Raw genomic sequence first — 23,267 nt, 5'->3', positions numbered from 1 at the left:
ATGATTTGCTCCATGACGCTGCACATCTTCCAGTCCGACAAAAATTCCACAAGTGGTGACACAGAGCGTGTAAGAAATGTGTAAGCTTGTGGTTCTGATGCTTACTAATGAAAGAGTCGCTTTATGCCAAGGCATCGTCGCACCAGGCGCTCAGGTCTCATGTCATCTTCTTCCCCTCGTTTCACTTCCTCCTCAGCTCCATGTCAGCGAGAGTTCATGTGTACGAAAGCATGAGGGAATTTAACGCCAATAAATAAAGCTCGCTGTTTACATATGGGAGGTGTTTGGTTACTGACGCCTTCCGCGTTAATCTGTGTGCGATGTGTTTTTAGATCCACAAGGAGCGCTTCAAGATCGACATGCCTCACAGGTTTAAAGTCTACAACTACAAAAGTCCCACCTTCTGTGAGCACTGCGGGACTCTGCTGTGGGGACTCGCCAAGCAGGGGCTCAAATGTGAGGGTGAGAGGCGGGAGTTTTTTGTTTTGGTTTGTTTGTTTTGTGTGATTTTATACTTTATGTCTGCAGGGTAAGACAAAACACAGCAGTGACATCACAGACAAAGCTACAGACACGGTGTCATAACAGACATTTTTCATAATCCAACACTACGCCATAAAATTTATTTCAAAGCTCAGTTTAGGAACTGAACGTTCTTGGTTTAAGGGTTAAGTAAAATTGATGCTGGCAATCTCTTAAAGTCTAAGACTGATGGTTGTTTAGGAGTAGAGCCTCTACTCCTCCACATCAAAAGGAGCCAGCTGAGGTGGTTCAAGCGTCTGGCCAGGGTGCCTCCTGTTCCCCTCCTACGTGAGGCTTTTCAGGCATGTTATACTGGGCAGCAGACCCAGGACACGGTCAGGCTGGTTTGGGAATGTGTCGGTGTCTCCCCCTGGAAGAATTTAAGGCAGGCTGGACTTGGATGCATGGATGGATCATTCAAAATAAAGCACTATAGCTCAGCTGAGTCTATGGACGAGGATTATGTTGTTGTTGGTTTTGGGGGGGACTTCATAGAGGACTCATTGCTCTGGCAACGCCCTGCTCCAGCATCCCGATGGTACAATCTCGGTCAGGTTGCCCCAGTCAGATGTCATTTCCTCCAAACTTCTGGTGCTTTGTTATAGGGTTGAGTGTGTTTGACAGAAGAGTGGTCATGTGGGATTAGTTGGATGAAGGTATTTTGACTTCTTTACCAAGAAGTTTTGAGACACAAGACTAAGTGACAAAAAGCAAATGAAACTTTACAGTTCTGACTGAAGTTACAAGCTCTGTGGTATTCAGTCTTTTGAATCTTGACTCTGAAATTAGTCCCGTTTCTCTAGAAGCTGCCTTTCAGCACACACAGTTGATCAAAAAACTGCCGAGCAGCAGGGAAACCCCTTTGCCAAAAGATTAAATGTTCTAGACAAGATTATGCAGATATCTGTGGGTTTTAAATGGCTTATGCTGCATTGCAAATGTTTCCTTTTGGATTTTTAAGGCCCGAATCATCAATTTTTAGGCAGAAAAAGAGTCATTCATCAAAGAATTTGGCAGCAGTGACTTTTACAGGTTACCACGAAGGGGTTTCTTGGTTCGGCACAGCTATATTACTCCTCCACAATACCATCAACACACTCTGAAACACATGCAGCAAACTATGGCGCTCACTTCCCTTTATCTGAAAAATGTAACTTGACAAAATTTGATAAAACATGGCTTTCACCACATGGAAATGATCATGTAATCCACAGCATTACTCGATATATTTCCAGTAGCTGAGACAACAGTGGGCGTTCGAACCTTTCCCAGCATAAATATGCGCTGCATGTGTTGGACTGTTGAACAGAAACACAGTGCAGCTGCCACAGCAGGTGCAAAGTATAAAGTTCTCCCTGTGAAATTAATCATATTTCCAGTACAAGCCAGCTGACTGAGGAGTTAGGGATGGGAAAAATTATTATTGTGGATGTGTGAGAGTTTGCTTAGAAACAGCACAGTTATATAAGGAACATGTGCAAACATTAAAGAACGCGTGACATGAAAAAAAGGGATCAAGTGAAAAAGAAATTGGACTCTTTAGCAACATTTTTTACATATAAGTGTGCATTTTTCTGTCATTGTCATTATAAATTTTAATATTACCCCATTCTGAAGTAAAAGCTGATACATTACTTTTTGCATAACTAATAACAGTGTTAAATATTGCCATCTTGCACTGCTTTGAATGTTCTTTATGTGTTCAACTGAGTTTATATTGTGTTTGATGTTGTGCAGAATGCAGCATGAACGTCCACCATAAATGCCAAAAGAAAGTGGCTAACCTCTGCGGGGTCAACCAGAAACTGATGGCTGAAGCTCTGGCAGTCATTGAGAGCAAGCAGCAGGTGAGACAAACAGAAATGCCTTCAACCAATTCAACTGTTTCCTCGTTTATATGCTGCTTTTAGTGACTAAAAAACCTCTTAAACTGGACCTGCTCTCCTCAGTTCCAGCAGAGTAGCTTTGCATCAAAATAATCCCGATTTATCTGATACTGAGTTTTGGTGACGCCCCTCAATTCATCCTTGATTAAAAGCAAGCATTTTTAACTTCTCCTCCTTTAAGCCAACTTTCTGATTGCTCCTTGCAAAGAGAAGACTTGAATAGCACGAGATATTCCATCTCTGTAACATCATGCACATCTAACAGGAAGACTTCATTATATGAAACTTTGTTTAATGAGAAGATCTAACATAAGACGATGTAACACTAGATAACATAAGAAAAACTAAAGCAAATAAGAAAACAGATAATATTGTCCCCTTTAATACTAGGAATTAAGGAATACTTTACTGTGGAAAACTCCATTTTGAAACTGGGCCTACCTTTTGCTTTAAGGCGAGAAGCACCAGAGACAGTGACATTATTGGTCGGGAAGGTCCAGTAAGTGTTGCCCAGCCGGGAGTGGTGCGAGCTCCATCCGGGCTAGTTACGGGTTTACCAGCCACAGCTACACCTGCAAGTAAAGGTATGCAACCTCTAAAATGTTCCTTTCCGTTAGACAGGGATACATACTGCATACTTTATCTCATTTGTGTTTCTCGACCTGCTTCTTGTAGCAGATTATCAGGGTGTTTCATGGGAGGGACCAGGAGATGTCAGCAGGTCGGTCAGCGAGGTGCTGCCAGAAGAGCCTCTGTACGCTGTTCCGAGGAAAGATCACCAACCCAAATTTACCATCAACGACTTCACACTGCACAAGATGCTCGGGAAAGGCAGCTTTGGCAAGGTAGCAGAGGCGATCTGATTCAAAAGAGGAAAAGAAAAGCACGGAGCAGAGCGTGCATGAAGATGTGGCATCTTTGTCATGTTACTTTATATATCAACATATTAACAAAAGCACTTAAAGAGCACAACTCCCCCGAAGGGCAAGAGCTGTAGTAAAACCTTTTACTTGATCTTTGACCTATGACCTTGGAGCCTTACATACTAAAATGGTGTACTTTATTATCTTTACCCATATGATTGGAGCAGAATTTGCTGAAATCTTCTATAAGCTTGAGGTTTTAGGATATATTGGTGCAGTGTGCGAACTTGTGAACTTTATGGCGTTATTGTGACATCATAGGGCGTCGTGTTAAAATGTAAAATTTGTCTTGCAGCTCTCCACATGTACTTTCATATGATATATTACTTGACATGGTTTAAAGTTTTCACTGACATTCACATTTGATGTGATCTTGACCTTTTCATCAAAACTGAATATGCCCAAGCTGTTATTGGCATCTATCATCTACCGTCACAAAAAATTTAAACATGATATCTTGAAAACTGTGGATGCTTAACTGCTAACAAACAGACAAACAGAAGTGATTACATACTCCCTCCCTTTGGAGGAGAATAAAAACTGGATGCAACAAAAACAAATTATTGCCCTTTTCTTAGTGGAATTTCTTAGTGGGGGGGAAAGCGTTTTCTGCAAATGTGTCAAAGCATCATATTTTAGTCATTCTTGCTAGCAGATGCACACAGCACGGAGGGCTTAACACAGCACTCTGAGGCTTGTGGTCAAATGTGTTGTGCAGCCAGTTTCCACTGAAAACCACCTACTTCTTGTTACTTCAAAGTCTTTGCAACACATAGAGCTAGCTATGGTAAATGAGTGGGCAACAGGCTACAACTCTATATGTCCAAACTGAAGATATTTTTTTAAAGGTTTTTATTTGTCTTTCGTCTTCTCCAGGTGTTTCTAGCAGAGCTGAAAAGGAGCGGGGAGTTTTTTGCAGTGAAGGCTCTGAAGAAAGACGTGGTGCTGATGGATGATGATGTTGAGTGCACCATGGTAGAGAGGAGGGTTTTGTCTCTAGCCTGGGAAAATCCCTTCCTTACACATCTTTACTGCACCTTCCAAACTAAGGTGATGACCCATGTACACTTGCACAGTCACTGCATGCAAGTAGGTAGCCACTGAAAATAAGTCTCTGGAAACAAAGCCCTGACCCTCTGTGTTTTCACATCCAGGAAAACCTGTTCTTCGTCATGGAGTATCTGAATGGAGGGGATCTTATGTTCCACATCCAAAACTGCCACAAGTTTGACTTGCACAGAGCCACGTGAGTCAAAAGACGCAGCTCTCACAGTGACACACGACTGTAGTTTTGCACTGTTTGGGTCTTTACTGGATGAATGTAACCTCCAGGCTTGAAAAGTGCCTTCACTGCAGATGTACCTTTAACCTGCATGATTAATCATTACCAGCATGGGGGCGAAAAAACATCCATATACCTCAGTAAACTATTTCCTAATTAAGTTTTTGGTTTCCATCACTAGTTTCACATCTTATTTAATAGAAAAATGACATTCATTTAGGAAATTACAGTCCAACTTAGTGGAAAATAGACAAAGCAAGAGTTGATTGACCCCTGAATACACCCGATGCCACATTTATAAGCATCCCAGAAGCTGCTACACAGAGTAGGCAACGAGGGCAGGAAGTCAGATACAAAAGCAGCATGGAGAATGTGGTCAATTTTCAAAATAAAATACCCAATGCAGACTAAATGTTCTGCTTCTGACACGCCTGTGGTGTGACTTGATGCAGGACTGAGACATGCGTCAGACAAACATCTGGTGTACTTCAGTGGTTAGACGCACTCTAACCACTAAAGTACAAGTAACCACTTGGGATTCAGAATTCGCTACCAAATGGCCGTGCATTGCCCTTGGTTTCTTGGTCTTGTTTTCTTGTTCGTCACATTTGGTTTTAATAGATCTAATCTCTATAAACATTCATCTGCAATTATCTACAGATTGCCAGTGGTTTTCATTTTTAGTGCAAATTCTACATTTTAGCATCCTTTAGTTACACGTGGGTCTGCGTAGAGAGCAAATGAAGGGGCTTGCATTTACAGACATACAATCTGGAAGCCACTGGTTATGTTTTTTTAATCTATCTGCATTAGTAAAGCATGGATATCAGTTACCCCAGAAGCTAAGGCCACCCTCAGGCTTCAAACTTACAGTCTCTTATGGGGATTATTATGGTGTTTATGTTCATTTCTATATACAGTCGACATGTGATCCTTATTTCTGTGACATAATTAACTTTTAAGTTTGTTGATTTTTTTTTGTTTGTCTATTTCAGAGTTTCAACTATATTGACCTAGGTTGGCCAAAATCTGATCAATGATGAATTTTATCCTCTCTTCTCACATACATCCGTGTCTCCTTACAGCTTCTATGCAGCTGAGATCATCTGTGGGCTCCAGTTTCTGCACTCTAAAGGAATTATTTACAGGTAGGTGCTCAGTGAGAGCTAGAAACGGCACTGAAATTCATGGCATGAAATATATAGTCCAAGAGGAATCATTTTCTTTTCTTGCACCTCTGCAGAGATCTGAAACTGGACAACGTGCTGCTGGACTCAGATGGTCATATAAAGATAGCAGACTTTGGCATGTGTAAGGAGAACATGCAGGATGATGTACGGACCTCCACCTTCTGCGGGACCCCAGACTACATCGCCCCAGAGGTGACATCCTTTGCATGCTGTAGTAATGTAAATGTTGTAATAAACTGGTATCCTTTTGATTAAAAGGATCATTCGACCACAGCTGGCCACCAAGTGATACGCATAAACGTCTAAATTCTAGAGACGTTTTAAGGAGGGCTTTTGATGTTAGGTCTGTACATTAATATTTGGACTCTGTTAGAATAGCTTTGCATGATGCGCAGCTCAAAATAAGCCTTGTTTATCTTATGCAGGCTATTGTGGAGAAATAAGCCTCTAAGCTGCCCCTTTAAAATAACAAGTTAAACCACATTTTAAAATATTAAAGATTAGAAAAAACTGTAAGCTGACAATCTGGGACAGAGGTGTCAAACATATGGCCCCAGGGACCAGAATCAGCCACGAAAAGATTAAATCCAGCTCACTAGACAGTTTCGGAAAATGTGAACGAGCACACGGATTTTGGACTTTTAACAGTATTTGCAAGTTTTACAGATTTTCCTGCTGATAAAGACCTCCCCCACAGCTATTCAGACTTCTCCAGCATAACAAAGCAATAGATCAACATTTAAAAAAACATTTTTACCACAATCTTATTATTATTATTACAGGATATTCTGGGCAGTGAGCTACTTTTTCTGCAGTTTTACACATTTATTACTTACAAATCAGTCCCAAAAAGTCGTGCTGACAGATAATGCAGCATTTCTGTCATATAGAAAAACTGAGATATACTAAAATTACACTTCTTTTTTAAATACAAAGATATCCAAGGCAATTAGTGTGTGGTTAAACTTGTTTACACAGAAAGGGGAGTTTCCTTGGTCTAGCCCGCTTAAAGATCACAGTGAGCTGTATGTGACCAAGGACGTAAAATTAGTTTGACATCGAGAGCAATCGAAAACCCAAGATCTGACTGATAAGGACTTATTTTCAAACGTTATTGACCTCATTCTTTAAAACTCTGGCCATTTATATGTGAACATCTGCCATTGTAACAGTACGTGCACGACAGAAAATAAGAAAAACCCACTTTAACTTGTTCATTTTACCAGTTTGTGTGATCTTTATGTATCAGATCCTGCTGGGTCAGAAGTACAACAGCTCTGTGGACTGGTGGTCATTCGGAGTGCTGCTGTACGAGATGCTGATCGGTCAGTCTCCGTTCCACGGCCGTGATGAAGAGGAGCTGTTTCAGTCCATACGGACAGACACCCCCATTTATCCCAACTGGCTCAGCAAAGCTGCCAAGGACATACTCATCAAGGTCAGACAAGTGCTTCAGTGGCCAGTTTAAATAAGATCACAGCAGGAAGAAAAGAAAGCAAGGATTCTTACTGAGTTTCCTGTATGTTCATTAAATGCATACAAATACCTCTCGGGGCCCTATAGCTAAACCTCTGTGCGTTTGTGCTTCAGCTGTTTGTGAGGGAACCTGAGGAGCGGCTGGGAATCAAAGGAAACATCAGACAGCACAGTTTCTTCAGCAGCACAGACTGGAACGCCTTAGAGCAACGGCAGGTGCCGGCGCCCTTCACACCAACTATAGTAAGTACAACAGGGAACCACTTACTCAACATATCCACTCGAAAAACTGGTAGCTGGCTGATATGGCCGACGGGTGAAAGTAAATATAATCTAGAAAGTTGTCGACACAGTAATTGACTATAGTGGCTATTTTCAAACTTCAGATTGGAGTCTGCATCGAGAGCCTTACTTTCCTAACTTTAAGTTTGTTTGCAGCCCATTTGGGGACCACGGCCCACCCTTTGAAAATCACTGGACTGCAGTATTTACTTGTTAATCTAAATATTGCATGTAATGAAATATTTGCCCTTCGTCCTTGCAGACCTCACCCAGCGACTGCAGTAATTTCGATAAAGAGTTCATCAATGAGAAGCCCAGACTATCGTGTGCTGACCGCACGCTCATCAACAGCGTAGACCAGACGATGTTCAGAAACTTCTCCTTCGTTAATCCTGGCATGGTTCGGATCGCAGCACGTTGACCACCGGACAAAAAATAGCTAGAATCTACAAACACGCTGCTCAGTCACAACCAGCAGTTACTGTAACTGGAACCTACTGTAGAACCTGAATGTGGCAAAACTCACATACATGAAGATGCTAAGTAAAGGGGTATTCCTGGGTGTAAACTGATACAACCAAACTGTGACCGGATCTTTAACTTTCACACAAATACCTTTAAAATGTACCTGTAGTCAACTTTGATACGTCAGAGTTTAGTTGACTAAAGGCATACATTTTCTTACAGTGTTATTCTGACAGCATGCAGTTGGTTTGGTTTTATTTTGTCATGAAACTATTCACACATTGCACACTTGTGCAAACGTGCAAATATTTTTTTTTTTAAAAATAAAAAAGAAAGAGAGAAAGTGTGCATCTTCATGTCTCGAGGCCTGTACTGTGACGCTGGATTTGGGACTTAGGTAGGTAACTTCAGGCTTACGTCTAGTTTATATGAAGTCAGGAAGCCAGTTCTCATCTTACCAAAGCCAGATGATACAGACCTAGCCTGCTCCAGAGCACGTTACATTTGGGACTCATCACTTCCTGAAAAAAAGCACCACTATTTCTGGAAGAGCCCTCCAACTAATTATTTTTACTCATAGCTCTTGTCTTTCCACGACGAGCATCAATAAGAAAATCAGATCTTGAGGAACAATTTCATTCCTGATTTTTTCTGTCTAGCAATTTTACAGGGCACTAAATCCTTGTACTTACCGGCAGCTAAAGCTCGCTGAGGGAAAAATATGTAATCTCCAACCAACTGAGGAGGGGCTGCTTTGTGAATTTGGTTGCAAAGGTGTTGGATCAGAAATCTCACTCTCGGATGAAGTTCTTTGTTCATCCGTAGTTTGCACTGAAGATGCTAAATTGTCTGCAAATGCTCAATGAGGGACGTTGCACCTTAAACGTGTAACTTTTACTTTGAAGCAGAACAGCTTATATCACCCTTTTCACAGAGTTTGTAGGCAAGTTGGCGTCCTTCATGCAAACTGGCCACAGTAACCATAGTAATCACAAGGTTTTAAATGCAGCACCCTATACACCTCATTGCAACCACTTTCACCTAACAGCCAGCAACTTCCAGCAAACCATCGCCAACTGGTCAGAGAATACATTTTTACCGAGTGGCCTGTGGTTGCCGTGGGTGATGCTGACTGATCTCTAAGCCTGCCTGACTGAGGCCTAATTAATTCAGTCCTTAGGCCAGTAAACTGGGTTTACAGTCACTTGAAGGTTCATAAAGTCCAGTCGGATATTTATGTGCCATTGTGATTTTTTTAAATCTGAAAAATATGTCCTACCGTGAATCATCTTCTACAATTTTTGATAGTTTCTTTTTTTTTTGCAAAATCAAATGGTAAGGATGAAAGTTGTATGGAAATATGTTTTTTTTTTAAAAAACAAAAACATTATAGGCTTAATTTATTGTAATTTTCATCTTTTAATTACTGCACGGTGATGTTTTGCCAACAAACCTAGTGCAGCAAGATTAACGTCTTTTTGCACACAAATTAATTCATAATTAATTACATTAGAACATTATAATGCATCTGTTGTTGGTAACGGAAACAGGGTAGATAGTAATAATCACAAGTAGAGCCTTTAACTCTCCAGACTTTTCCTTAATAAAACATGGCGTTTTGCTGCTGGTATAATGATCTTTTCAACTTTTTCAAAGTGGTAGATCTGTCCACATGTGTCATTGGTCATATGCTGTCCTGTGAAGATGCTAATAGCTACAGTGGGAAACCCTGAGTGGGCTTATCCAGTTTATAATTACCTTCGATTGCAGTGTTATTGTAAATGAAGGCAGATACAGTAAGCTGAAGTTATTCGGTAGTACAGGCCTCCTACTTAATGGGCTGTGTGTTTAAATAGAAAATGTGCTTGTAGTGATTTTATGGTGCCTCAGAATATTTTAATGAAGTTAACGTCTTCAAGTAAAACAAACTGAGAAAGTTGATTTAACCAAATGGAAACTTAGTTTTCTTGTCCTGTTCCTGTTTATTTTTTATTTTATCGCCTGTTTTTTTTCTTATGTAAATAAATGATACAATTCATCTGATATGCTGTGTTGTTACTTGGTTGTAGATCTGTTAATGTACTGAAGTTTAATAACTGGGTTATTGTTTACATGTGTTTTCCTGTTGTATCTCAGGAGTTTTGTTGTTTTAATGATGAGCTACTCCCTGCATACTGTAGTTTTGATGTTCTCCTCATTGTGAATTCTGTACATTAAAGTGTGCACATTGTGGGCTTTTTTTTAAAAAAAAAATGTGTTTGTTTTGGTGAGGGACAACATGAAAACTGCTCAGTCGTGTAGTATTACATCAGAATGACAGAGACCAGAGGAGGAGGTGTTAACAAAAATAGCCATCTCAGTTTTTCCACTTAATTTGGAACTTTACCATATTTTCCACTGTTACAGACATTTACTCAACTGATGGGTGCATTATTTTAGCACTCAGTCCTAAATATAGACTACCTAAGAAAGAATGTCAGAGGCACTTTTTTCATTAGGGTGCTATGGATGGCCCAGATGTAGGACTGACAGCCAAACAAATAATCAAAAACAAAGCTTTAATTAAGTTAAGTGTAGCAGTCCGAGTGAAACAACATCCAGACTTTAGAATATGTTAATAAAACAGACAAGGAACAGACAGACACTGACAAAAACTGAAGGAAAACTAAAGATTTAAATACACACGAGGAGATTGGAAACACCAGGGAAACAAGACACAGCTGAAACTAATTAGGACAAGACAAGGAAGCAAAACTAAATGCAAGGCACAAAAGACAACTAACTATTAAAATAAAGCAGGAAATGAAGAACAGCCACACTGAAACAAGTATACACAACAGGCACATGAACTGAACAGAAGGGGAAAAGACAGACTGATAACTCCACAAATGTAAAACATGACAAGTACTAAAGCCTCATAATGCTCGGGAAGTAATGAAAACCAAAATCCAAATCATAAACAACACAAAGAAGGAAATACAAAACAAGGATTAAGTCTGTGGACCGTGACATCATGTTAACATAATGAGAAAAGTGATAGTACTAATATTTATCATCACACTGTGTTTACCTGCAAAAACAGGAAAATATCCTTCACATTAAAACAAACTTAGAAGTAGGATTCCACCAATGCATCACCAGTCAAGTTTCACATGACTTTCAAACTTTCCAATTTTAAACTTTATTCCCAAAATTTTGGCTTTACCCTCAAAAAAGCATTTTAAATTTATTCTCCAAAATTTCCACTTAAAACTTTAAACTTTTAAGAATAAAGTTTGACTTTATTCACAGATTTTTAATACCGATGGCTAACATGCCAGGTTATTCAATTTTTAAAAATATTTAAAAAATGAAAATGACAAAAAAAACAAACAAAAAAAAAAACATTTGGATATTTTGGCTTCATTCTCAAAAATGTTTCAACTGAAGTTAAACTCAATATTCTCAAAATGTAAAAGATTTTTTTCCTGCTATATATAATACTCCTTCAAACATACCAGCGTACTGCTGCTTTAACAATTATGGATTTGAGATTTCTGATACCAATCTTGGTTTGAATATATTGACAAATAATCTGAATATGCATGAGTAACACAACATTTGGGAGAGACGGGGTTAAGATTTACACTGAACTTGCAAAAAGATTGGGTCGTTGTTTACTTGGCAACAAGAAGGAGCCAAAGACAGTACTCTGTCTGCTCAGGGAGGATGACACTATTCTACATGAGATACAAGCATTATTTGGACTGGGGTCAGGTCGCCCTCTGCTGGAAAACCAATCACATTAGGGATGTTCCTGAAAAAGAAATTCCCACGTGATTATATGAAGAAGAAAGACAATAGTATTCAATACTAATACTAATACTTATCAATTTATCCAGAATAAGAAAACATTCAGAAATGTTGTTGTGGTTGTTGTTGTTGTTTGTGTGTAAGAACCAATTAAAAGTGTTTATCACATTTTTCAGTAAGTCACTGATTATTGGAAGAAAAACTAATCCTAAAAGCAAACAAACACATTTTGATGCTAGTAGTTTAGCATTGGATATGGGTCAGTTATTGGTTTTGCTTTACTGTATTTATTCTCTGATTTTTGAGAATTAGAGTTAGAGTTGAGGGTTAGTTTTATGGGTTTTGCTTGTTTCTTTGCAAGTGATCATACATACCCATAAAAAGTGTCAATATTTATTGCTCGTGATGCATGTTTATATGCAAGTCAGCCTAGATAACACGGATAATTTTGTAGGTCAGAATACCACAAAACCCCATGTCTTACTCAGTTTGCTTGTTTAGAACTTACCATTAAGCGGTGGTTGTTTTTGAGGGCTGCTGCCAAATATCTTAGCTCTGACGTGTCAAACTTATTTTAGTTTGTTTTTACGCACTGCATCAGAGTTTTTAAAAAAAAAACATAGCAACAGTATCTGTATTACATGTGCATTACAATTTATAGTAGCTCTACAAAGACAAAAGTGTCACATAGAGAAATGAATATTTTTGCTTTGTATTATTTATGATTAAAACAACTTCTCAAGACCTGGAAATACATGCTATAAATTTTACATTTCTGTGTACTAATGCTGACGCCAAACCCAAATCCAGTGGGCCAGAGCGAGCTTTTTGGCATCCAGTTTTGGCCCCATGTCTCATGTTTAACATCTGTGTCTTACATCTTTGTCAAACAGTTAACAGGTTGCTAAGGATGGCTAAGACAGCACATGAAAAACATATCTACAAGTCCCAAGCAGCCACATGAACCACTTCTTTTTTAAAAATTTATTTATTATTATTTATTAATTTCACAACAAATGTGTCTTACTGCTTCCCCAGTTAGACTGACGTCTTGACTCCTCATGTAAGAGGTCGTTATCAGGCTGGAGCCAATCATCTACAACTATTTTTTCATACCAGTCATAGCCAGATATTTGCATGTGACAGAGACAGAAATACAGAACAAAAAATTCCTTTTTTGACACACATCAATATAGATGACATGATTACCTCCAATCATTGTCCTGAATCACATTTTATTTTAAATTAAACTTTCATTTTATTATTTTATTATTTAAGTTGCTCATTAAATATTTGAGAACATAAAAACCTGTCTCTTGTCCCCATCAACCAAACAATATCAGGTGCTCTGTAGCACCTGTGACCTAAATAAACTTCCTTTACAAAAATGGTACAGTATAATAAGTAGTATTGGGGTTTTTACTGTGTAGAGAAACTGTTGGTGGGCCCCAAAGAGGTTTTAACCGGAGCTGAATACCTTGTTCAAACAAGGTAACACAGATTCACTGTAAAGCTGTGACACCACGGGTGCAGTGGGTAGATGATGGCCCTTGTGTTGGCACAAATAGCTGCACGCAATGCAACCGATGCCAATCTTGTAGTTGGCGCGCTGAGATCCATGCTCACTCGCTCGCTCATTCACACAGTGTAAAAAAAAAAAAGTAACCAAATCAATTATACATGCAGGTTTGACAATCAAAAGCCAAAATCTATTTTATGTTTCAGTAAGATTGTTTCATATTTCACCTGCAAATAAACACGAGACCATTCTTCTGCTAAACCTTTTTTCAGCAGGCAGCCACCTTGAAAGTTTAGCCAAAATTCACTTTGAGAAAAAAAATCCTATTATCATTCCAGGGACTTCAGTTAGTGGTGCTGTATCAAGGCTGCTGGTGTGGCTCACTTGAGCTCTGCACATATTGTGTTCTGACCTGAGACAGACCTGTGACTCAACTTATTATTTTTGAGGGTGTGTTTTGTTTTGTTTTTTACCCTAAATCACAACCTCTTCTTAAACCTCATGAACAAGTTAAATACTTAGTAATTATAAAGCAAATCCAAATGCAGAACACAGGTCAATGGCCTGACGAACCTCTGACTTATTCAGCCACCACTCCCCCAAACTCCTAGCACAGACGGTTGGCCTCTAAACAGGGAGCTGTTACCTCTCAGTGACCTCCATAGCTGCAGCCAGTGCAATAACATAGCCTTATGGCCTGGCATGAGAATAATTGTCTGTTTAAATACTTCCTCAAAGGTTGGCAAATGACTGACTCGCAGGAGCCAAGAATTAAACATAACCCATATCAAAATAGATTATGCAGTTCTGAGAAAAACTAACTAAACGCTATGATTCACAGTCTTGTAAAACCACCTTTATTGATAAGATCTTGAAGCAACCCTTTTCTGTATAATTATCAGTCTTATTGTGGAGAAACTTTGGCTTATTTTCACTGAGGTTTGCAGACATTTGTTTATGCACAGCTGTTTTAAGGTCTGACCACAGCATTTCAATTGGGCTAAAATCTGGACTTTGGCTTGGACATTGCAACACCTTGATTCTTTTCTTTTTCAGCCATTCTGTTATAGATTTGCTGCTGTACTTGGGATCACTGGCCTGCTGCATGAGCCAGTTATGGCCAAGCTTTAACTGTCAAGCAGATGGCTGCATATTTGTCTCTAGAATAATTTGGTAAGAAGACTTTATGGGTGACTCAGTGGCTGTGAGGTGCCCAGTTCCTGTAAACAAGCCCAAATCATCACCCTTCCACCACGGTGCTTCGTTTTTGGCATGTGGTGTTTGTGCTGATATGCTGTGTTTGGTTTTCACCAAACATAGCAGTGTGCATTATGGACAAACCGCTCCACTTTGGTCTCATCTCTCCAAAGGACATTATTCCACAAGTCTTGAGGGTTTTTTTTTCCATGTTTACCTTTGCACCCTACAGCTTGCATTACATTTTATTTCTAGAAAGAGGCAATTTTCTGCTACAAAACTTTCCAAACAAGTCAAGTCAAGTCAAGTCAACTTTATTTGTCAATTCTACCACATGTACAGGACATACAGAGAATAGAAATTTCGTTACTCTCAAACCCTCAATAAATAGCCATACGTGTTCATAATCTTTAACATTTAACATGATAATTAAGTTCTCAGATGTAGGTTTTACAGCTTTTTTTGAACAACACATGGTCTGACCTTGGCGTAAATGTGCTGGGCCATCCTCTCCTGAGAAGACTGAGGCATTTCCTTAACGCACACCTAAACGCTCCAGACCAGCAAGTGCAAAAGCTGCTCACGCCTGCTGACGATTAGTTAATCAAGTCCATTTGATTAGCAGCACCTGGCTGCTCTTGACTCCTATGGAAGCCTTACCTGTATACCTTTTCACAGCACTCTCATTTTCTCATGACAATAACATCCAATAAGGGAAAAAAATGTCCCAATAAAGCTGAGCCGCTTCTTGTTCTCGCAGTACTTCTTTATTTGGAGTGTGGAAATTACAGTACATCAAAACTCTTTACAGTAACTGAGGATAGTTTGGTGTACAGTACGTGGTGACATGTCCCTTTAACACATCATACACAACATACAGCACACAGCTGCTGCTTCACATGAAACCAAATACAGTGTTTTTGTTAGAGAACCAGGGGGGGGAAAAATGATATGCTATGCAGAAATGACAGATGTTTTCATGATACTACAGCAAAGAGTCATGATTTTAAAATGTGACCGTGGAAACCAGATACAACAGCTGTGCTAAATGCTTTTTCTCCTCACACTTAAATGAGAAAATGAACTCAAATGAAGTTTTAAATGTGATAAAAATGATCATGGGTATAACTGATGAACTCTGGATCACACCTGTGGTCCCAGACAGGTGCTCAGACTTAAATTTCAGTAGAGAAAACCATCCATGTGTCTCCAGTGGATTACTGGATTTGCTTCACTATGCTAACAATTTCACAAATTTCTGCAACTATGGAGAAAAACAGCAGCTGTATGAGGCTGGACAATAAGGAAGGAGAAAAAGACTTGTACTGACTGGCTAGGCAGAGAGAGATCACACTAGAAAGGATGTGCAGCAGGTTAGGATGATTAAGGATAGAGATAGAAACATACTAAATGAATGAACAGTGTGTTAAGTTGGAAGGAGTACTTTAAGGAGCTGATGACTGAAGAAAATTAAAGAAGAAGATAGATGGAGGAAGAGGATTAGTAAGCAGGAAGTGAGGGGCTATAAAAGTGATGAAGATATGGGGAAGTTGTTGGCAGAAGTGACAGAGGCGTTCAAGATAGACCCTTTTTGCTTCCAACAGTGATGGACGGGTTGACAGATGAGTTCAGGCAAGAGTATGCGTGGTCTATGATGATTGCAGACAAGACTGATCTTTATTGAGAGTAGAGAAGAGCTGTAAAAGAGCCTGAAGAGGTGGAGGTATGCTCTGGATAAAAGAGGAACAAAAGTGAGACAGAATACATGTGTGTGAATGAGAGGTGGAATGATGAAGCTGCAAGGAGTAAAGACAGTGAAGGCAGATGAGTTTAAATTCCTAGTATCAACCACCCAAACGAACAGACTGTGCACAAGAGAAATGAAGAAGAGATTGCAGGCAGGGTGGATGGAGTGGCAATGCTAAAAACAGCTTGCTTTAACTGTTTTTTCTCATCTGTCCCTCTGTGCAACTCACAACGTCCATCAATGAAGATTTAAAAATAAGAAAATGAGAGAAACCTAAAGCTCTAAAGCCAGCTCTTCTGCAGCTCAGCTTTAGACTGAGCTAACCGTTTCACATTTAATGATGAATCCTTCTCCACATATTACATCATAGTGCAGCCGTTTGTCCTACATTCGTAACCAGCTCACTTTTTGTTCTTTTTATTACATTTGAACTTATTCAAAACAATTAAATGTTAGCTAAGCATAGCAAGCTATTTATTTAAAATCACAAAAGCAAAAGTTTCTTTTTAAAGTTGCGCCATGAAAGAAAAAGTGTGCTCCCCTGGGCCATCTTGGATAATGCATGAAAAACAGAAGCACACGACATTCACCTGACTGCAAGCATACATAATTTCCTGTTTTCCTGAATTAACGAGACAATCTGAGTTTTATAGATGGTGCTGTTACAGGCTATTAGCTGGATAATGCAGTGTTTCTGAAGGCACCAGCTGAACTGATAATACCTCAGGATACAAGCAGCTGCATCTAAAATGCATTCAGGCTGACAAACACGCCCGTCTCCCAATGTTTCCAATCTGAGCCACAATAAAACTCAGCCAATAAATCAGGCAGGGGGTAACAAATTCAAGCACTTAATAGATATATGCACTTCTGAACTTTGAAGAAGCCTTGTGAAAGCCTCAATGAAAAAAATAATAAAATCCAAGATAAGAGATTCAGGACAACTGGATGTCTTTATGTCAAGTGAAGTGCAATACACGTCTGTGAATTTGGCAGTTTTGTTGTAAACTGATATAAAATGAACAATATGTGCATAAATATGTGAAAGGAACCAGAATCATTTCACAAGTTAAACCAATCTCACAAAAATTAAGGATATTTGATAAGTTTTGACTAAATTACAAATAAGCTATCAGAACCTTTTCTCTTTCAGATGCAGCATTATAAAGCGGTGTAATGATTGTCACACTGCAAATGCTGTCTGGATTATTTGTATAAGTCTGACTTGTATCAACTTTCAGGTTGATTTCTGAGACTTGAACTGAATTAGAACTTCAAAATTCTCAAAGGTCATAAGCATACATCATAAGAACTGTACTGTGGTTTCTCATGCTTGAATCCCCATGTATTTATGCAGCTGCATTGCAGTCAAAGCCCAGTGAGAAGCATTCCTGTGGTTGAATACTTGTACTGACAAAATTCAAAGTGCTGACACAGTAAGTGTTTCTGCCTTTGCCTTATAAATTATCACATTCGGAAGTACTGTAAAACAAGAGCCCATCAATTCCAGTAACCAGTTTCAGAACAAACACTTTTTATATTTAGATTCATTTCACTTACACAGCCTTCAAAATAAACTAAGAAAAATGCCCCTGATCTTCATTCACTCTTGATGACTGGTTGAAACAAACAAACACATGCACAGATTTTAACATTACAACAAAAATGTTAAGTGCTTCAGGACATCATTAGGCAGTTCTTTTCATTTCTCCATTACAGAAATTCTTAGGTATCTCATGTTTCGTGTGTACTTATTATTTTTAAATACTTGGCATAGAAACAACTGGATGGCTATTGTGCAAACTCATAGGAAAAGATACTCCACTGTAGTGGTAAATATGGTCCAAGGAAGTCCAGAAGGAAGAATCTGACCACAGCATCTTCACGTTTCAGTCCAGGAGAACAAGCTGCTACTGAAGAGATGCGTATGCACTTAACAGATGGAGGCTCCACCCATGGGAATCTTTTTTGTTGTTTTGTTAATCCATTATGGTCAAGAATGACCTGCATAGGCCACAGTGAGGGGCTGGATGCTGTCCCAAGCTCCTCAAATGTACTAATGCAGTGGGAATCCCCCCCCCAACAAACAAAGTTAACACTCAGTTACTTCTTAAACTACAGCTGAGCTTCAATCTTTTAGACATTTTACTTTATTTCATATGTGATATTTAGGTGTTTTTCCTAATATGCAGGAGGCAACATGGTGCAGTCAGGACTTTTCATCGCCTGCCCGTTAGTCCGGCTGCACTACTGCGGTTGAGGTTGCGGCTGAGCTGAGGGAAGTGGACGGTGGGAGTTCTGGAGGTGGGACCGTAGAGGCCGAGGTTTCTGGCTGCGACAGACTTCCTGGGCTGCTTCACACAAGGGAACGGGGAGAAGACCTGCTGTTTAGGAATGGAGGAGAGCCCGGGAGTTGACGGGGAAGAGGAGACTTGGGATCTAGAGGATGAGGAGATAGAGGAGAGGGAGGGGGTGGAGGGGGAGGAGGTTTTGTAAAAGTTGGAGGAGGCAGGAGGAGAGAGTGCAGATAAGCAATTAGCTGATGAAGAAGGTGGTAAGGAGGAGGCGGAGTTGGGTTTTGGAGTGGAGGTTAGTGTAGGACAGTCTGAGGAAGATTGATCAAGAGAAGGCGGAGCTGTTGGAGAGTGGGGTGTGCTTGGTGTGGAAGGTGATGAAGAAGGGATGCAGGAGTTGGAGGAGTGGTGAGGTGGAGTAGTAGGAGGAGAAAAGCATCTGACAGAGCCAGCGTGTCTTTCTGATGAGTCAGACTCTTTATATCTGATGGAGGATGGCGGTGGAGGGAGGCGAGGGACTTGGGGTGCAGGTTTAAACTCTGGTAATTTGGGTACTGTATCTGGGTTTTGGTCGTTGGGAGAACTTTGATTTGATTCACTCTCTAGAGTCAGGGAGTCCAGCTGCACCACCACATCTGCAACTTCTGCTCCTTTAGTCTCATCTGAACCCTGTAAAGCCTCTTCACATGCTGACCCCGTACCAGAGGAGTCAGGAGACGGAGGTATAAAAGAGTCGCTCGCCTCTTTCTGCTCATCATCCTGTTTATTTTCCTCACTCTGTTTCTCCTCCTGCTCCTCAACCTCCAACTTTGCTGATTCTCTTTTTTCCTTCTCCTCTTCGTCTTCCCTGTCCTCTGAATCTCCAAATCCCAGCTGAGCTCTAGCCCTAGCTATATTCCTCCGATGTTGCCGAACATGAGTGCGCCAAGGTGATCCCCCACCTCCTCTGGAGCTTCCTGGAGATCCAGTGCTATTTGAGGCCAGGGAGCTACAGCGCTGCCTGGCTGGGGAACCCGGAGGAACCGGACTCTGGAACAAAGAACTAGGTCGGGCCCCTGGTAAAGTGGACGTTGTAGCAGAAGTGGGTCTGTAGCCTCGAGCACCTCCATGTGGTTTTCGGCCCAGGAGGAGATGGTTTATCACTGAACTGGAAGGGTTGAGCTGTGAGGCCAGAACACGGGTGGCAGGACACTTGTCTGGAGGGGAGGTGACAGTTCGGAGAGAATAAAACATCATTTATTAAAACAAGCTTACAACAGATCTCTGAGCTTACCAAGAAGGCGTAAAAATGACCGAATTCCATGAGACATTTTGACATACTTTGCCCTTTAACCAGAGAAACAACTTATTTAGCTGACCAAAGTAACTACAAAAATAAGGCATAAAATAAATTGTAATCTTAAACATAATTCTGTTGTTGCTGTGCAAATCATGACTGCTGCATGCTGTCATTATATGAACACCATTAAAACAAGGGGAGAAGATTTAAAAAACAAACAAACAAACAAACAAACAAACAAACAAGATAACAGGAGCAAAGATAACTAAAGCTAACTAGAGCCTGATTTTTGCTCCAGATAGTTGTGTTAAGCTTTTGTTAGCCCTAGTTAGCTCCCTTTAGCTCTTAGTAACTCATATAACCTCCAGATAGCTGCAGCTAGCTACTTTAAGTTACCATCAACACCTGTTCATTCAAAATAACTGTTAGTTCTGAGTAGTTTCTTTTAGCTTCAATTAGCTCATGGTACCTCCAAACACATGCTTTTAGCTTCAGGTACCTACTGTTAGACATCTCAGTACAGTTGCTTTTTTTGGCTTTCATTTGCTGCTATTACCTAGACATATCTAATATTGAATACTATTAGGTTTAGATAAGTCCTGCTAGCTTCTTTTAACTATTATCTGCTCACATTTGTTCTACCATTAGCCCCTGTCAACCCCAGTCAACCCTTTTTAGTTTCCATTAGCCTATGTTAGCTGTCGTTATCTAGAAGAGGTAGCAGAGGCTATCTAGTTTTCTTTTCTGTTACGTTAAGACAGCTCCTGTTAGCTCAATAAATCTACTGTTAAGTCTTATTAGCTTATTTAGACCCAATTAAACTATTCTTTGTTTTTATTTCCTCTAGATAACTAAACCTTGACTCCATTTTAGCAACTTTTACTTTAATTTTTTATAATTATTCGATACAGAAACCATCAAGTAAAGCTTGATGTTTTAAAAATTGTATATAACTGCATGTTTTCTATTTTAATAACACACTGAATTATTCATTTTAGCGTTAAATTTAGTACAGCTAAATCAGCTCAGTGACATTTTTTAAACATTTAGCTATTACAAGCAGCAATATAAGATATCAAACACTAGGGGCATTCAGAGCATTTGGTTTATGCGGTAATGAGATTCAGAGAAGCTGTGGACTAGAGTGAAAATGATTTTTCTCAAATTACATAATATGTACAGTGTTAAGGTCCATCCCCAATGTAAATAAGCCATGTTACAATACAAGCAGGACTTTTTAAAAACAGATTAAAGTGATTTACAGAGCGTGTTATGCATAAATTTTTGCAGCTGCAGAGGGAAAACACCAAAGCTGACTGTAATACTTTTGCACAAGCCTTATAGATCATGGAAGGAGCTGCAGCTGTTCATCAAGGTTAGTGTCACAATTACCCAAAACAGAGAAGTCCTCCAACATGCAGGCAAAGAATGTGAATCATTGACCAAATCAAGTGTAACTGGAAACATCTGTCACTACAGAGCGTTTTGATAAAGTATACTGTATAGTTCATATAAGAATTAAAATATTTAATAGCAGTTTAATTTATACAAATATTATTTATTCATGTAAAGGATATTAATTATACATAGCAGTGACAGGTGCCTCCAAATAAAGGTTCAGAACACACTGTAGGTGGGTGATTGTGTATGCCACCTGCAACCAGAGCAAAACCATCACCAGTTGTTGTAGCTACAGTATTTCATTTTCCACACTTATTTTTGATCAAATATCAATTATATAAAAGCAGAGTGTGACACCAGTTTCTCTCAAAATACCAGATAACAACTGTCAAATTTAAAAATAAAAGCTTTCTTAGCACTGCGGACACGTGTGTGCACTGCACAGCATTTGGAGAGCATCATCTATCTGCAAAACCGAGCCAATGCAAACCAGAGTTTTGTCAAAATCAATCATTTTTATAGATATACACCACTAGAAATGATTCAGTGGTCTTGCAAGATTTCCCCACAAGAATTTAGCTCTCTACTTGTATTAGCTGTGTCTGTGGTAAAAATCTGTTGATTCCAATAAAGATCATTTCTAAAAAGTCAAACACCAAAGATTGCTCAAATAATCCCCAGAACACCCAATTTCGGAATAGCTGTTGACACAAATACCGTCAGCGTGCTGCTCAGTAGTGCTGCCACTCTGTTTGCTGGAAGCCCCCTGAAGAACCCCTGGACTTGTGGGCGCTACAGGTCCAGGTCCTATGAGTCACACGTCATAATCATCATCATCAGCTGGCTTTTTGGTTTCTTTATTCTCATCCATGTGTACCATTTCACTGGCATTTTATTTATTAAAGGGGACCCATTATGCTCATTTTCAGCTCCACATTTATCTTTTAAGTCTACTAGAGTAGCTTTGCATGATTAATATTTAAAAATTAGCCTCATCTATCTTACCATGAGTATATATTTATCCTGTCTAAAAGAAGCTGATTTAGCTCCTCTTTAAACTGGAAAGTGTAAGCAGCAGTTGGCGTATGTGCTTATTTGCTGTAAAGACCTCCCCTCTTGCCATTCCTACCTTACCAAAGCAATAATAGGAAACGTATAATAGGTCCCCTTTAAGAAATGTTCTGGTGTGTGTCTCAACAGCAGAAACACACAAAAAAATAAAGATTTATGCACTGAAGAAAATGTAAAAACATCCTGACAAAATAAATAATGAACATAATGAAACCTTTTTTTAAAAAGGTCATCATCTTGGTAAACCTGCTGTGTGAATACTGTCACTGATTTCTCACTCACCTGTGCGGATGTAGAGTTGCATAGCCTGTTGCTGCTGCCGTCGTTTGATGCGTGCGTATTGCTTCTTCAGGGCGTGGATGTCGGTGCTCATTCTCTCCATCATCATGCCGTTAATGGCCGCTTGATGCTCTGCCCTTGCACCTCCTCCTCCTCCTGCTCCTCCACTACCAGCCCCTCCTCCTCCTCCTGCTCCCACCGCTCCGGGGCTCAGCTCTGCGATGCTTCCCTGCTCGGCTCGCTGGTCTGGATGTAAGAGTACACGTAGAATCAGAACACATGCTTTATTATTTCCGCTTGTTTGGATCTATTTTATGACTGAATGTGAAATAAAGTGATTAGAGTCAAATTAGCTGGTGGTTCAAAAAGGCAGACAAAGCAATTTAAGCAGAATATACAAAACAGACCAAATCCAGCGTGCCTTTTTGGCTCTTCTTAAGCTCCTTTTCATACTTATTTACTTGCCCAGTTTGGCTTTAAATCAAAATCAGCTGTGCACTAGAAACATCAGATTTAGTACAAGCAAGAGAAAAAAAAGCTGCTTGATGCTCTCGATAGATGATAACATCTGGAGCATTTAATTAAATGTACACTACATGCTGCATTGTTTGATAGTGTTTTGGAGTCTTCATATCTGCTAAAGTTACAAGTTTCAAAGACTT

The 23,267-nt window shown here is 39.7% G+C and overlaps 2 protein-coding genes across 9 annotated transcripts in view; one reads left to right on the top strand and one right to left on the bottom strand.

Annotated features, from left to right (window-relative positions):
* The window catches only part of prkcq (protein kinase C, theta), a 36,176-nt gene extending 25,921 nt beyond the window's left edge, over positions 1 to 10,255 (top strand). For 2 of the 4 annotated variants that reach the window (XM_039601297.1, XM_039601296.1), the window contains 11 exons: positions 333 to 462; positions 2,260 to 2,369; positions 2,863 to 2,992; positions 3,087 to 3,253; positions 4,208 to 4,381; positions 4,486 to 4,577; positions 5,699 to 5,761; positions 5,857 to 5,995; positions 7,053 to 7,241; positions 7,394 to 7,522; positions 7,824 to 10,255. In XM_039601297.1, the coding sequence (XP_039457231.1) occupies positions 333 to 462; positions 2,260 to 2,369; positions 2,863 to 2,992; positions 3,087 to 3,253; positions 4,208 to 4,381; positions 4,486 to 4,577; positions 5,699 to 5,761; positions 5,857 to 5,995; positions 7,053 to 7,241; positions 7,394 to 7,522; positions 7,824 to 7,982 (1,482 nt within the window). In that variant the 3' untranslated portion in view covers positions 7,983 to 10,255. Of the gene's footprint in view, positions 1 to 332; positions 463 to 2,259; positions 2,370 to 2,862; positions 2,993 to 3,083; positions 3,254 to 4,207; positions 4,382 to 4,485; positions 4,578 to 5,698; positions 5,762 to 5,856; positions 5,996 to 7,052; positions 7,242 to 7,393; positions 7,523 to 7,823 lie in introns of all 4 variants that reach the window. The other 2 variants (XM_031746358.2, XM_039601295.1) reach the window with 1 other exon arrangement.
* Positions 10,256 to 15,265: 5,010 nt separating this feature from the next.
* Positions 15,266 to 23,267, bottom strand: part of tbc1d30 (TBC1 domain family, member 30) — a 29,893-nt gene continuing 21,891 nt past the window's right edge. For 3 of the 5 annotated variants that reach the window (XM_031746376.2, XM_031746379.2, XM_039601255.1), the window contains 3 exons: positions 22,609 to 22,851; positions 21,973 to 22,062; positions 15,266 to 19,771 (listed from right to left, as the gene is read on the bottom strand). In XM_031746376.2, coding sequence (XP_031602236.1) covers positions 18,501 to 19,771; positions 21,973 to 22,062; positions 22,609 to 22,851 — 1,604 coding nt within the window. In that variant the 3' untranslated portion in view covers positions 15,266 to 18,500. The remainder of the gene's footprint in view (positions 19,772 to 21,972; positions 22,063 to 22,608; positions 22,852 to 23,267) is intronic. The other 2 variants (XM_031746378.2, XM_031746380.2) reach the window with 1 other exon arrangement.

Source organism: Oreochromis aureus, linkage group 17 (genome assembly GCF_013358895.1).
Source record: "Oreochromis aureus strain Israel breed Guangdong linkage group 17, ZZ_aureus, whole genome shotgun sequence".
In the NCBI taxonomy this organism is placed as follows: domain Eukaryota; kingdom Metazoa; phylum Chordata; class Actinopteri; order Cichliformes; family Cichlidae; genus Oreochromis; species Oreochromis aureus.
Note: the sequence above shows the minus strand (reverse complement) of the source record. Positions and strands in the feature narration are given on the sequence as shown.